The sequence below is a fragment of the Trematomus bernacchii genome, unplaced genomic scaffold (genome assembly GCF_902827165.1).
Source record: "Trematomus bernacchii unplaced genomic scaffold, fTreBer1.1, whole genome shotgun sequence".
Classification (NCBI taxonomy): domain Eukaryota; kingdom Metazoa; phylum Chordata; class Actinopteri; order Perciformes; family Nototheniidae; genus Trematomus; species Trematomus bernacchii.
The window spans coordinates 2,430,786-2,445,551 of record NW_022987656.1 but is presented as its reverse complement, the minus strand read 5'-3'; the positions used below and the strand labels follow the sequence as shown (position 1 = coordinate 2,445,551).

Here is a 14,766-nt window from a genome sequence, read left to right as displayed (position 1 = left end):
ATGTGACGTTTATGAAAAATGCAATTATGCCAACAGTATGGGGGGACTGCAATTGAAACAGAGCAGCACCTCCTCACACAATGTCAACAATTTGAACATCGGAAACAAATCTTCCCAAAACTCAATAGTAAGCATCCCCAAATATTTAAAAAAGAAAATGAAAAACTTAAAATATTACCCGGGGAAATAAAGAAAGCTGCAGGACAGTTTGTCTCTGCCTGCCACAGTATGAGCGACTGACATCTCACGCCAGGCCTCACATCTCGTCTTTTTTAATTGTTATTATCATTTTATTTTTAATGTATTATATTAATTTAATGAATTTTCCTTCCTTGTGTTCCTGAAATGAGCAGTTCGCTTCAAATATGTATTTGTGTATGGATGTTGCAACGATACAGAGCTTTAGCGATATTGCATGTAATTATGGTTATGCTAATAAAGCTATTGAATTGAATTAATATGTGTCTCTGAGTGTAGAGTTTTTGTAGGTGCAGACCAGGGGGGTACGCTCGTTCAGTAATCCATCCCTGAGTTAGATAACCTTTATATATACAGTCTATGTAGATAACCTATGATTGGCTTAATACACATAAAAAAACACAAGATTTGTATTGTATCATTGTAGAAAAAGGTCATAGGTAGGCCTACGTGCATAGATGTTGTGGCCCACATGATCTATGCACGTACCTATGACCTTTTTCTACAATGATACAATACAAATCTTGTGGGGTTGGGTTTTCATTGAGATTACATATTGCTTACTGTGCATACAAAGGGTGTGTCTGCAGAAACGCTGCTCCGCTGGATGTAGTACAAGCTTTGAGACTTTGCTGTGGTTCTTTCAAAACGACACCTGTGACAACATCAGGTCAGGGAGACATTTATATTATTGAAGACAAATAGAGTTAAGAAATATGTATATATCTTTTTTTATTGTTAAATGTGTTTTTCTTATTGTTATAGGAGGTAGAGCATTATGTTCCACACTCCAATACAGTAGGTGGCGGTAATGCACCTTTAACGCTGATCACCCGCCATAAAAACCGTGAAAAGACGAAGCAGAAGCAGAAGAAAAAGAACGTTGTTCCTGTCACACCTTATTCTCCGCTTCGTTCGCAGCTGAATCACTGCAGTCCAACAACTTAGTCTTTTTCGGTCTTTGTTCACCAAAATGAGGGAAATCGTGCACCTTCAGGCTGGCCAGTGTGGAAACCAAATTGGATCCAAGGTAAAAGCTCAGATTAAACAGTAAATGATTTCCTCCTTTATAAAGTGCGTGGATGTGTAATTTAGTTTGGGCGGGCCGGTTAGCCTACTTAGCAACAATGCTAATGATAGCTACCTACTCGTTAAGATAAGTCATACAGTTATCAGATGATTTGACCGTTGTTGTGTTTTATTCTCTTCTAGTTTTGGGAAGTCATTAGCGACGAGCATGGCATCGACCCAACCGGGTCATACCATGGGGACAGCGACCTGCAGCTGGATCGCATCAACGTGTATTACAACGAGGCTTCAGGTTAGCTTTGCTTTGCCTTGCCAAATTCTCAACTCTGCGCCACTCCTCTATGCGGAAGGATTGTTAATCGGCCTACCGGAGCCACCTAGCGGCGGATCCCTCCGCTGGTAGCCGCAGGGAACTACAATCTGCCATGTCACTTCCTAGTTGCTGTCGCAGCAGAAAAAAGTCAAAAATAATGATACGGTCTTAAACAAATACTAGGTTTTCACTCATTGTAAAATCTTGTCTGCATAATTAAGTGAATAACCTTGTTTCCTTTTTTACATATTAATTTCATTTTCATGAAACGATACGCTGTTATAGGGTGTGACCGTGTGCTGTAAAACACCGGACTCTATTATCACGTCATGCATACAGATATTTTTTTCAAAATGCTTTTTTGCTGCGTTTGGTCATACTTCAAAAGGCACAGTATTAAATTCAACTACACGAAAAAGGGTAGAAAAGCGAGAAGGTCTTTTCTTGAGGAATTATTTCAGCAACGTGTGTAAATGGCTTCAGATAATAAAGCTCTTTGTGTTTGGATCACCAGGCGGAAAGTATGTCCCCCGGGCAGTGCTGGTGGACTTGGAGCCCGGCACCATGGACTCAGTGAGGTCCGGTCCCTTTGGCCAGATCTTTAGACCAGACAACTTTGTCTTTGGTAAGGATGTAAAACAATTCTTGTTTTAACTTGGGTTGATAAAGTTGTCCACTTTTGTTACATAGGGATTTTGTTGAGTAAGTTGACAGTATCAGTAGAACTATCATTCCTTTCTTGTGTTAGTGTATGCACTGCTCATTGACATTTAAATGTGTTTGCAAGTATAATTCAGTCATTATTCTAATAGATCCAGGACGTGTTGCCACATGTTATAGAGTTGTGTGTTTGCATGTGACACAGGCCAGAGCGGAGCTGGTAATAACTGGGCTAAGGGTCACTACACTGAGGGAGCCGAGCTGGTGGACTCGGTCCTGGATGTGGTGAGGAAGGAGGCGGAGGGCTGTGACTGCCTGCAGGGCTTCCAGCTCACACACTCCCTGGGTGGAGGAACCGGCTCAGGCATGGGCACGCTGCTCATCAGCAAAATCCGAGAGGAGTATCCCGACCGCATCATGAACACTTTCAGCGTGGTGCCTTCGCCTAAGGTGCTTATAATACACCTATATACTGCAACATTAACTATTTTTCTCCTGTTACTTCTGCTTTAATGCAACTCCTTCTCCCTCCCCCGACCTCAGGTTTCAGACACAGTAGTGGAGCCGTACAACGCCACCCTCTCGGTCCACCAGCTGGTGGAGAACACAGATGAGACCTTCTGCATTGATAATGAGGCACTGTATGACATCTGTTTCCGCACGCTGAAGCTCACCACCCCCACCTACGGAGACCTCAACCACCTCGTCTCAGCCACCATGAGCGGGGTGACCACATGTCTGCGCTTCCCCGGCCAGCTCAATGCTGATCTGAGGAAACTGGCTGTCAACATGGTGCCCTTCCCCAGGCTGCACTTCTTCATTCCGGGCTTCGCCCCGCTGACCAGTCGTGGCGGCCAGCAGTACAGGTAAAGAGACTGTCAGATCCTCAAGTTTTAATAGAATAGAAGGATTTTTATTGTCTTTGTACTCGGGGTAAAATGACATTTTGAGATGCTTATAGTACTATTTAAACTTCATTTATTACAGATTATTTTAATTAATGCTAATCCATATGTTAATTGATTGATGCATTTAAAATATATTTGGTGGTCGTTCTTCCTGCAGGTCGTTGACGGTTCCTGAGCTCACCCAGCAGATGTTCGACTCCAAGAACATGATGGCAGCCTGTGACCCGCGCCACGGCCGCTACCTCACGGTCGCCGCCATCTTCAGAGGCCGCATGTCCATGAAGGAAGTGGACGAGCAGATGTTGAATGCACAGAACAAAAACAGCAGCTACTTCGTTGAGTGGATCCCAAACAACGTGAAGACTGCCGTCTGCGACATTCCTCCCCGTGGCCTCAAGATGGCCGCCACCTTCATCGGCAACAGCACGGCCATCCAGGAGCTGTTCAAGCGCATCTCAGAGCAATTCACTGCCATGTTCCGCCGCAAGGCCTTCCTCCACTGGTGAGTCAAATAATGATGAGACCGGGAGAAGTTCCTCTACCTGTGCTGGACCTTTTTATATGTAGGGAACATTTTGCGTGGCCCAATTTAGTTGCATGCTTTCTTTATCTCTATGATGTTGTTTTTAAGTGGACAGAGCAGTATTATCTGCCTGTTCATGGTTTTTACTAATCGGTATCCGTTTGTAGTTATTACGGCACCATTTTAATATGTGTATTAAATGTATACGTGTACAATTAATCCTGGCAAAATATGTTTTTTTTGTTGGCATCTACATGGATATAAGCCCTGCTTCCTTGCCAGCGCCTGTAGTTTGAGTTACACGAGTATACACAAATGATACTGCGGTAAAACTCAATGTAATTGATTATTCTGCCAAAATGTTACTAGATTAATTGTTCGATCTACTGAATGTCCAAACGTTTAAAAAAAAAAAATAAGGGCTGCACGATTTGGAAAAAATAACTATTTGCAATTATGACTGACAATTGTATGCATCAATGTCATTTCATAACCCCAAATCTCTCCTAATACAAAAACATAAATCTGAATCTTAATTTCTCTACATAAATATTGAAAGTTGTATGCAGTGAGTAATATTTCCTTGTTTCAGGTACACTGGCGAGGGCATGGATGAGATGGAGTTCACAGAGGCTGAGAGCAACATGAACGACCTGGTGTCTGAGTACCAGCAGTACCAGGACGCCACCGCTGAGGAGGAAGGCGAGTTTGAAGAAGAGGGCGAATATGAAGATGGAGCCTAGATGCCCACAACAACCTTTTTCTCTCCCAATGCAACAGTTAATTAAAGAGGTCATATTATGCTTAGTTCCAGGGACCGATTTGCATTTTGTGCCTCTTCTGTGACATGTTTACATGGCTTAATGTTCAAAACGTGCTTTATTTTTCTCATTCTGCTGCTGTATTCATTTGTGATAATGTAACAGTGACCAGACCAGGGGACTAATCACTGAATGTGACAATTACTGTCTGATGTGCAGTGTTATTCTTTTGCCAAAACAAATCATAGTTTACACTAAAAGCTACAAATAGTGTCAGGAACTTGTCTCTGTTATAATATTCCTGATGTGCTTGTAGTGGTAAATTGGGATCAAATGTGATTTTAATAAAGATGTATTATTTGGTTCCAAATTGTGTTGTTACTTTTGTCTCAACTGAACTATGACCAATGTTTTATTTACTGAACTTATGAAGTAGACTAATTTGTTAGCTTGAATTGAAGCCAATTGCTGCCAATAAGAGTGAAAAAAGGATACTCTGTAACTATCTCAAAATCATGATTTTGAACAACATTAAAGATTCAGATCGAAGACTCATTTACGAAGTACTTTCAATACTTGTAATTAAAAATGATTCAACTCTTGACCCATACATTAATTCCTTTTCGTTTAGCCTCTTGTCTTATCCGAAAAACAACCTTGAAGACGGAGGGCATCTTCAGTCTGAAAACTCATTTCTTATTTTTCAGCCAGTCTAATTCTTCAACTGTAAATATAGTACACAAATTACATGTATACAAGCTTACATTACTGGCCAAATGAAGAAACCTTGTGCATCAGATAAGATGTTATTAGGCCCTCTTTCACCCTCTTGTGACTAAATAGATTATTTATTAATTCCCCTTCCTCCATACTGACCTGGCGTGAGGGATTAGTAGAATAGCCAACTAATGCTGCTGATTTTGAGACAATGGGCCTCTGCCCTGTGTACAGACATGCAGAAGGCCCCACAATCTCTCCTACATAGCAGCATTGCACACTGAGCTGTTAATCCTCCTGTTTTGTTTATTTCTGATTGATATGTAGGCCTACCTCTGAAGTGTAGCCTGCTTGTCACCTAATAAACACACAAAACAATTATGATATTGTCATAGATACAAATCGTTAAGGTATATACAAAGGAATGATGTTAATCATATTTTCATGGGTCTTTGTGTTGCCTCAATGTAGACTCTTATCTATTCTTTATTTGAGCAGCAGGAAGGCTTGTGTACTAGAGAAGAAAAGAAAATGAATACTAAAATGTAAGATAGGTTGTTTTTTAATTCAAACTACTAAATTAAGAATTATACATGCAAAGTACCTCTGCTGAAACGCTGTTGTGTTGTGTTACCCAGACAACCTAGCCCCCTTACCAGTCAAAACTCTAAACCAAGTTTTTCGACCAATAAGATGACTGCTGAGCTTTGAGTGACATGAATTTGGACCTATCGCGTTAATCAGCCAACAGTAGATTGAAACACTCCCATCCTCTCCAGTTAGTTCGTAGCTGGATCACTACAGAGTAACAACTTTGTCTTTTTCAGGCGTTTGAACGTTTTTAATTCAACCAAAATGAGGGAAATCGTGCACCTACAGGCAGGCCAGTGTGGAAACCAAATTGGAGCTAAAGTAAGAGTAGTTTATATTTAAAAGTGAATTCTTAACTCATTCATAAAGTGCGTGGATATTTACATTTGTTTGGGTGGGCTGATTAGCCCAGTTAACAACAATTATAATGATAGCTACCGACTCGTTAAGCTAAGTCATGCTAGTTATCAGGTAATTTGACCGGTGTTGTGTTCAATTCTCTTCTAGTTTTGGGAAGTGATTAGCGATGAACATGGCATCGACCCGTCCGGGACATACCATGGGGACAGCGACCTGCAGTTGGAGCGAATTAACGTGTATTTCAACGAGGCTTCAGGTTAGCTTCTCTTTGGCTGCGAGCTACAGTTGGGTAATATAGCCAGTTAAATAAAGATGTAACTAAGGTAACGCTATACAACGCGGAAGGATTGTTAATCGGCCTAACGGAGCCACCTAGCGGCGGATCCCTCCGCTGGAAGCGTCTGGAACAACAATGGGGCGCTGCTCTGCTCTCCTTCCTAATTACTGTCGCAGTTTCCAGGATACGGCAAAAGTCAACAAAACCTCCAGATAATAATACTGTCCCAAACAACAATACCGCTTTAACTTCTTATAATATTCGGTGGACATATATTAGCGAGTAACTTTGTTTATTTAGAATTCTACTTAATTCAATCAATTAGACTTATATTTTCAGGAAACGATAAGCTTTTAATGTAATCAATTACTGTACACTTGACTGTATTAACATGCAATAAAAACAATTGTAAAAAATAATTCAGTTAACAATATGCTTTTTGCTGTGTTTGGTCATTAGTCAAAAGGCAAAATATTTTATTAAACTTAATTAAAAGAGGAAGAAAGACAAACGGGGTGTAGCTTTTACAATGCTTTTGAAAAAAAAACACTTAATTTACAAAAATTAATTGTCTTGTGTTTGGATCACCAGGTGGAAAGTATGTCCCCCGGGCAGTGCTGGTGGACTTGGAGCCCGGCACCATGGACTCAGTGAGGTCCGGTCCCTTTGGCCAGATCTTTAGACCAGACAACTTTGTCTTTGGTGAGATTATGAACATTTCTTGTGTTTTATCCTGGGTTGATGAAGTTGCCGTACTGTGATTAATGATAATTGAACAATTTAATTGAAAAAGAGTTCACAGAGATTAACAATAGAAAACCCCCATTTTAAATGTAACTATCGTTCTTTTTAATTGCAGCACAAAAAAATTACATGACAAAAAATCACATAATGTTTTTAACTCAACAAGCATTTTTCTTGTATTTTAGCAGTATATCTATGTATAGCAGTATGCTTTAATGTGTTTATACTTATCTTGATTAATGTTGTTAATCATAGCGTATATTTTCCGTATATTATGCAGCCCTGATCTAGTTTCACTCATAACTCTTTAAATTAGTACCTGCAAAAGTATAATGACTTCCTTTATAATGTAGACCAGGATGGGTTGATACCACAGCTTTGATAGTTGTGTGTTTGCATGTGACACAGGCCAGAGCGGAGCTGGTAATAACTGGGCTAAAGGTCACTACACTGAGGGAGCCGAGCTGGTGGACTCGGTCCTGGATGTGGTGAGGAAGGAGGCGGAGAGCTGCGACTGCCTGCAGGGCTTCCAGCTCACACACTCCCTGGGTGGAGGAACCGGCTCAGGCATGGGCACGCTGCTCATCAGCAAAATCCGAGAGGAGTATCCAGACCGCATCATGACCACTTTCAGCGTGGTGCCTTCCCCCAAGGTGCTTATATAATACACCAAAATACTCCAACATTAACTATTTATCTCATCTTACTTCTGCTTTAATGCGACTCCTTCTCCCTCCCCGACCTCAGGTTTCAGACACAGTTGTGGAGCCGTACAACGCCACCCTCTCCGTCCACCAGCTGGTGGAGAACACAGATGAGACCTTCTGCATTGATAATGAGGCGCTGTATGACATCTGCTTCCGCACACTGAAGCTCACCACGCCAACCTACGGAGACCTCAACCACCTCGTCTCAGCCACCATGAGCGGGGTGACCACCTGTCTGCGCTTCCCCGGCCAGCTCAATGCTGATCTGAGGAAACTGGCCGTCAACATGGTGCCCTTCCCCAGGCTGCACTTCTTCATGCCCGGCTTCGCCCCCCTGACCAGCCGAGGCAGCCAGCAGTACAGGTAGAGAGACTGTCAGACCCTCAAGCTGTATTTTTACTGTCATTATACAGAGTTACAATAACATTTTGCAAGGGTTCTCTTGCTGTAGTAAATAAAACAAAAATATTGAATAGCTGTAAAAATCATATATCCTTCATTGGTCCCGCTGCGGTGGGCTTTTACAACAGCAAAGGGACAGTGCAAATGAAAGGCAACAAATTAAATGCCTAGTATATAAAATAAAGAAGCAAGCTCCAGCTTAAAAAAATCAAATATGTACACTACCATTGTAGAAAAATACCAGAATTATAAAAGTAAGTGAACGAGCGGAATGTAATAAGTAAGGGATAATGTGCAGCGAGGCGGTCATTATGGGGAAAAGAACACCCGACAGGCTTGTCAGGAGCCCGACACGAAGCGGTCAATATTAATTTAAATGCTATAGTAGGCTATCATTGATTTTTAAATGACATGCATCCGCTAAGAAAAATTGTCCGTTGTTACTGTTTGAACTACGTAGCAACGGCAGAAACTGCTTCAATAGTGTTTTTGCAGACCTTTTTGATCACAGATTTGAAAACATCGTTGCTTGCTTTAAAAGTAGCACAATTCATTATGTCAAACCTTGGAAAGTATCTAGATATCCCTGCCCTAATGCCAAAGTAACTGGCAACTGAATATGTTTTGCCGTTTGATGTCTATGTCTGGACCGTTGCGTAAAAAGGAGGGTTTCTGCCCCGTTACTTCTCCGCTGTTTTCTTGTCCCAGTTCGAGCCAAACTGTATACAGTTAAATCGACCGGACTTCTTTCTGCAGATGTGAGCGTCCTTAACAACGGCCAATAAGTCCTTGACAGCGGTCTGTCTGTACTGGATTAACAACGTGTCAGGTGTTCTGAATTGACCAATCAGAATCGAGTATTCAGCTAAGCCATGTAATAACATTAGTTAATATAATAAGAACCAGTCATAAAAACAGTAGTAGCATTATAATAACAAATGTCACGTGTGAAACTAAATTAACTAGGGCTGTCAACGAAACGCATTTAGAATAGCAATTTATCTGGAGACCATAACTAAATTAAAGATCTCCTATTATGCTATTTTTAGGCATATATTATGGGTCTCGGATATATACAAATATATAAAAAACATGTCTATGATGTGTTTTGCTCAAAATACCAAACAGATCATGCATTTTAGACATCCCTCATATCCCTCTCTTTCAGCCCTGTTAGAGAAACGCTGATTCTGGGTCCTTAGCTTGAAGAAAAAAAAAAGAGAGGGAGCTTATGCCTGCTCAGAGTTCTATGAGATACAGCTAAATCAGCCGTGGCGTTACCCACCCATTCATTGATAAAAAATGACTGGGCGAAAATATAGTTTCCAACATTTTTGATCAAAATTAACAATTTCAAAAAATAATAAAATTAAAAGCAACATTAATTAACGTAATCAGGCCGAACTCATAGTCGAAGCGCGGGAGCAAACGCATCGTAGAACGTCTCGCGGCCGCGCGCAGACAAAGGAGGACAGTGGACTGGACAGACACAAAAAATATACCGCGCTCACTAACGATGTCACAACAATCGATGTTCAGGTTTACACAGCCAAAGCTCATAAAGTACCCTCAGACACTTTTCGGACAAAAGAAAAGGAGCTTCACTGCTCACTGGTATGACAAGTACACATTCTTGGAGTATAGCATTAGCAAGGACAGTGTGTTTTGTAAAATGTGCCGGCGGAGAAGATACATTCAGTCGCCATGGTTACAAGGACTGGAAACACATCTACTATGCTCTCAGTAAACACGAATGTCATTCTAGGCATAGCCTATTTTTATTAGATTATTAACAAAAATCGCGAGAAAACATTTGAACAGGCCCAGCCGAAATTACATTGGCCCACCCACAATTGAAATCCTGGCGCCGTGATTAAATGCCATATCATGTTCCAAACCACATCAAGGATTATTTCTGAAACAGTATGGAGCTCAAATGCTTTTTCTCTTGCGGGTTTACCACAAGGTGAGTTCCTTTTTTTATTTCCTGCTTTTTTACACATACTCTCTCCAGTACAGGTTAGCTCTGAGTGTTAGCGATGCTTGCTAATGTAAACAAAGACCATATTACGTCCAAAACACGTCATGCATTGTTTCTGATTAGCAACGTTTCTGATAGTGCTGTGGGTGTAAAGCCAGCCCACATTTCCGATATGACGTCATATCGGACGCAAATCTGGATCAGCTCCGTTGTAGCCCCGTTTTTAGAGATTTGGGTACGGAGGAAAAGAGAGAGGGTTTTATTTTGCCGATATGACGTCAAATCGGCAGCGGACCCACAGCACTATCAGAAACATTGCTATCAGAAACAATGCCCGACTGTCTTGGACGTAATATGGTTGGTGTTTACATTAGCATCGCTAACCTGTACTGGAGAGCGTGTGTGTGTGTATAACCGGCAAGAGAGAAAGCCTTTGAGCTCCATACTGTTTCAGAAATAATCCTTGATCTAATAATCCTTGTGTTTCATCACCGCAGCATTTTAGACAGTATCTGCCAGGTCCCGCATGGGGTCTCATTCTCAAGAAAGACCTGTTTATACCCAGAATCAGCACTTTTGGAATAGGGAGAGAAATAGAGGGATATGAGGCATGGATAATAATAAATCTTATTGGATGCTCTGTCTTGCCCCAGGGCGTTGACGGTTCCTGAGCTCACCCAGCAGATGTTTGACTCCAAGAACATGATGGCAGCGTGCGACCCGCGCCACGGCCGCTACCTCACGGTAGCCGCTATCTTCAGAGGCCGCATGTCCATGAAGGAAGTGGACGAGCAGATGTTGAATGTGCAGAACAAGAACAGCAGCTATTTTGTTGAGTGGATCCCAAACAACGTGAAGACTGCCGTCTGCGACATTCCTCCCCGTGGCCTCAAGATGGCCGCCACCTTCATCGGCAACAGCACGGCCATCCAGGAGCTGTTCAAGCGAATCTCAGAGCAGTTCACAGCCATGTTCCGCCGCAAGGCCTTCCTCCACTGGTGAGTGATAGAGGGTTGACGGATTGATCACCTTACATTTTTTTCAAGATGAATGGTTTGGCCAAATAAATGTCAAGAAAGATTGAAAGTTATATGCAGTGAGTAATATTTCCTTGTTTCAGGTACACTGGCGAGGGCATGGATGAGATGGAGTTCACAGAGGCTGAGAGCAACATGAACGACCTGGTGTCTGAGTACCAGCAGTACCAGGACGCCACTGCTGAGGAGGAGGGCGAGTTTGAAGATGAAGGCGAAGAGGAGCTGGCCTAGAAGCCAAGCCCAAACGCATCATTGTAGAATTATTGACAATTGGCCTTTCATCAGTAAAACTACAGTTTCAAAGAATCGCACAGTAGTTCCTCTGAATGTCGCACAATGATAACAGTTCTTGTCCAGCCTTGTTTTTTAAATGTCTTTGTTTTTTTTAAGGGGATATTTTCTAATATATTCGAATCAACTAGCCAGGACATACACTTGAATGGCTTTTATTTAAATACTTAGGGCCTACGGTTGTTAAATGTGAAGCTGAAACCAGGCGTGACCTAAAGAGAATACTTTATTATCTCTCTCCCCCCCCTCCCCTCTGGTCGCTACAATGAGGAAATGAAATTACGGGCCAAAAGTTTTATTTACAATTATTAAAAGTAAGCATAGGACACCAAACCAACCGAGACCTGTCTGTCTGCCGCATCTACGCACACACACACACTGTACCACACGCACCTACACACTGTACAACACGCACCTACAGCTCCTAAAGCATATAATATCAGGCTACAGCCGTTGTGTATTTTATTATGTGAAGCACTAAATGGTTTTAGACAAATATCGACTCTTTGTTTGTAGATATCTACTAAACTAAAGCAAATAAAGAGAGTAATGTAGGCCTGTTATACTGAGTGATATATATTATACACACTGCTCTGCTTTCTGCACGGACCTCACAGCTGTTTTTTTTTCTCCATTTAATCGTTTATTTGAAGAGGGACAGTGCACATTGATTGAAAACAAATAATGCTTTAAAAACGTAAACATGCCGGATTTTAGCTTTGAGCTAGTTTCCATCTCCAAATTAGATAGTAAGACAATGATTTTAGAAGCGTTGTCATCATTTTGTTTATAGCTTCTCATAATAATGACTTACGGACTTAGTGGCAGAAATGGGCTTCCATACATTTGTGACTGCGACCATTTGACTTATCGCGTCACAGAAAATAAGAAATTATTCAGTATATGGGGGAAGATGAAAATGGCAGGTTTCTGTAAGACTGGGCAACATAACAAGTCCAAATGCACATAACACTGTGGCTAGGTGTGGTTCATAATCTTACTTATCAATTTAATTTATATCTATGCATATGAAGATTATACTCTTGTGATATTTATGCAAAATCAATGATAGAAGCATCCTATGCAAAGTGTCTGTCCATCCAAAGCAGATCCCTTTTGTCACGTTAACAGATAACTGCTTAACTCTTCTTTAACCCTCATCAAGCTCACTTACAGTGCATCCGGAAAGTATTCATACCCCTTCACCGTTATGTTACAGCCTTATTTCAAAATGGATTAAATTCATTTTTTTTCTCAACATTCCACACACAATACCCCATAATTACAAAGTGAAAACGTTTTTAAAGAATTTGTTGCAAATGTGTTAAAAATAATAAAATGAAATATATAATTATATGTTTCTATAACTTGATTGGAGTCCACCTGTGGTATATTCAATTGATTGGACATGACTTGGAAAGGAACACATCTGTCTAGATAAGGTCCCACTGTTGACAGTGCATATCAGAGCACAGACCAAGTCATGAGGTCCAAGGAATTGTCTGTAGACCTCAGAGACAGGATTGTATCAAGGCACAGATCTGGAGAAGGGTACAGAAATGTTTCTGCAGCATTGAAGGTCCCAACGAGCACAATGATCTCCATTATTCCCAAATGGAAGATGTTTGAAACCACCAGGGCTCTTCCTAGAGCTGGCCGCCCGAACCAAACTGAGCATTTCTCAGTCACCTTATGGCGCAGTTCCACTACACGGTCGGCCTCGGCCACGCTCGGTACGGCTCGGTACGGCTTGGCCTTAACAGGGCCGACTCACTTCATGCTGCGCTTCCATTACAGTTTAGGAACTGGGGTAGTTACTATAGTAACGCAGTGTAGGCGGAGCCGTGACGTCATCTTCAGAGAACTCCAGAAACACAACACAGCCGTTAGCTGTTAGCACTCAGAGCTCACAGCTCCTTATATATGTTCAGAAACTCGACAAAAGTTAAACAAGTACACACCACAGACTGCCTGTGTCATGGTGAATACAGTCGCTGCTTTATTTATGTCTGTATAGGCCGTTGTTGTGAGTGTGGACGGTCGGAGCATATACTGCGTTAGCTTAGCCAATCTCCATCTAGAAAACACGCATTTTAAAAGGTTTTTCGCCTGCCGTCTGTCTGCAGACTTGACAAAGCATTAATTCATGGTTTTTACTAACCGGTATCAATATGTTGTTACTTCGGCATCATTTTGAAACGTGTATTACAATTAAATCACGGTCAAATATGTCCATCTTGTTGTAGTTGTAGCCCCCTTGCCAGCGCTCCTCTCTCTAGTTTAGCATACTCAGCCCGACTCAGCCCTGTTTGTTGGCCTCGATAGAACCACAATTTTCTCGGGCCAGAAAAGACGTGAAAAAGTGGCCCCGGGCCGGGCCGGCCCGGAACTAGGCCTAGTGGAAGCGCAACCAAAAACGGGCTCGGCACGACACGGCACGCTTAAAGCGAGCTCCGCGCTGTAGTGGAACTGCGCCATTAGTCACCTGGTAGTCACACCCTGTTTCTCTCTCACACTCTGTTGCACCCAACAGCTCCACTAGTATATAGGCCCCCTTCACTCTCACCTCAGTGCCAGATCGTACTTCGCAACATGCAAGTCTTTCCCGTATTACCTCCCAGATTGCTCTCCCGGTTTCAACCTTGCCTGTCCCTGACCAGCCTACTTCGCCCGTTTCCCGACCCTGCCTGTCCCTGATTATTCTGCCTCGCCTGTTTCCTGACCCTGCGTCTCCCGTCTTGCCTACCCTCGCCTGTCCCCGACCAGCCCTTTGCCTACTGTCTGCCGGTTTGTCTTGTACCAGAACTGTTCAGTTGAAACAACTTATAATAAAGCTGGTTACCGACTTTCCCTGGTCTCCTGTGTGTTGCACTTTGGTTCTCAGCTCGTTCGTGAGATAGTCTGACAGAGCTCCAGTGTTCCTCTGTGGAGATGGGATAACCTTCCAGAAGGACAACCATCTCTGCAGCACTCCACCAATCAGGCCTTTATGGTAGAGTGGCCAGAAGGAAGCCACTCTTCAGTAAAAGGCACATGAAAGCCCCCATGGAGCACCTAGAGGAGTCTCAGACCATGAGAAACCAAATTGTCTGGTCTGATGAAACTAAAATTGATCTCTTAGGCCTGAAGGCCAAGTGCCATGTCTGGAGGAAACCAGGCACTGCTCATCACTTGGCCAATACCATCCCTAGAGTGGTGGTAGCATCATGCTGTGGGGCCATCAACAAATACTCCATTGACAGGTGGAGATCAAGCCCCCAGGAAGTG

At 42.4% G+C, this 14,766-nt stretch overlaps 2 protein-coding genes across 2 annotated transcripts; both read left to right on the top strand.

The window, feature by feature from the left end:
* The first annotated feature begins 1,048 nt into the window (after positions 1-1,048).
* On the top strand, positions 1,049-4,947 carry LOC117486731 (tubulin beta-1 chain). Its single transcript, XM_034135257.1, has 7 exons — positions 1,049-1,228; positions 1,411-1,519; positions 2,055-2,165; positions 2,406-2,650; positions 2,744-3,066; positions 3,266-3,610; positions 4,224-4,947. Exons 1-7 carry the CDS (start codon positions 1,172-1,174, stop codon positions 4,372-4,374), a joined length of 1,341 nt encoding a protein of 446 aa, XP_033991148.1. The 5' UTR covers positions 1,049-1,171; the 3' UTR covers positions 4,375-4,947.
* A 959-nt stretch (positions 4,948-5,906) lies between these two features.
* Positions 5,907-11,813, top strand: LOC117486729 (tubulin beta-4B chain-like). Its single transcript, XM_034135253.1, has 7 exons — positions 5,907-6,021; positions 6,208-6,316; positions 6,929-7,039; positions 7,490-7,734; positions 7,829-8,151; positions 10,825-11,169; positions 11,292-11,813. Exons 1-7 carry the CDS (start codon positions 5,965-5,967, stop codon positions 11,437-11,439), a joined length of 1,338 nt encoding a protein of 445 aa, XP_033991144.1. The 5' UTR covers positions 5,907-5,964; the 3' UTR covers positions 11,440-11,813.
* Positions 11,814-14,766: the final 2,953 nt, after the last annotated feature.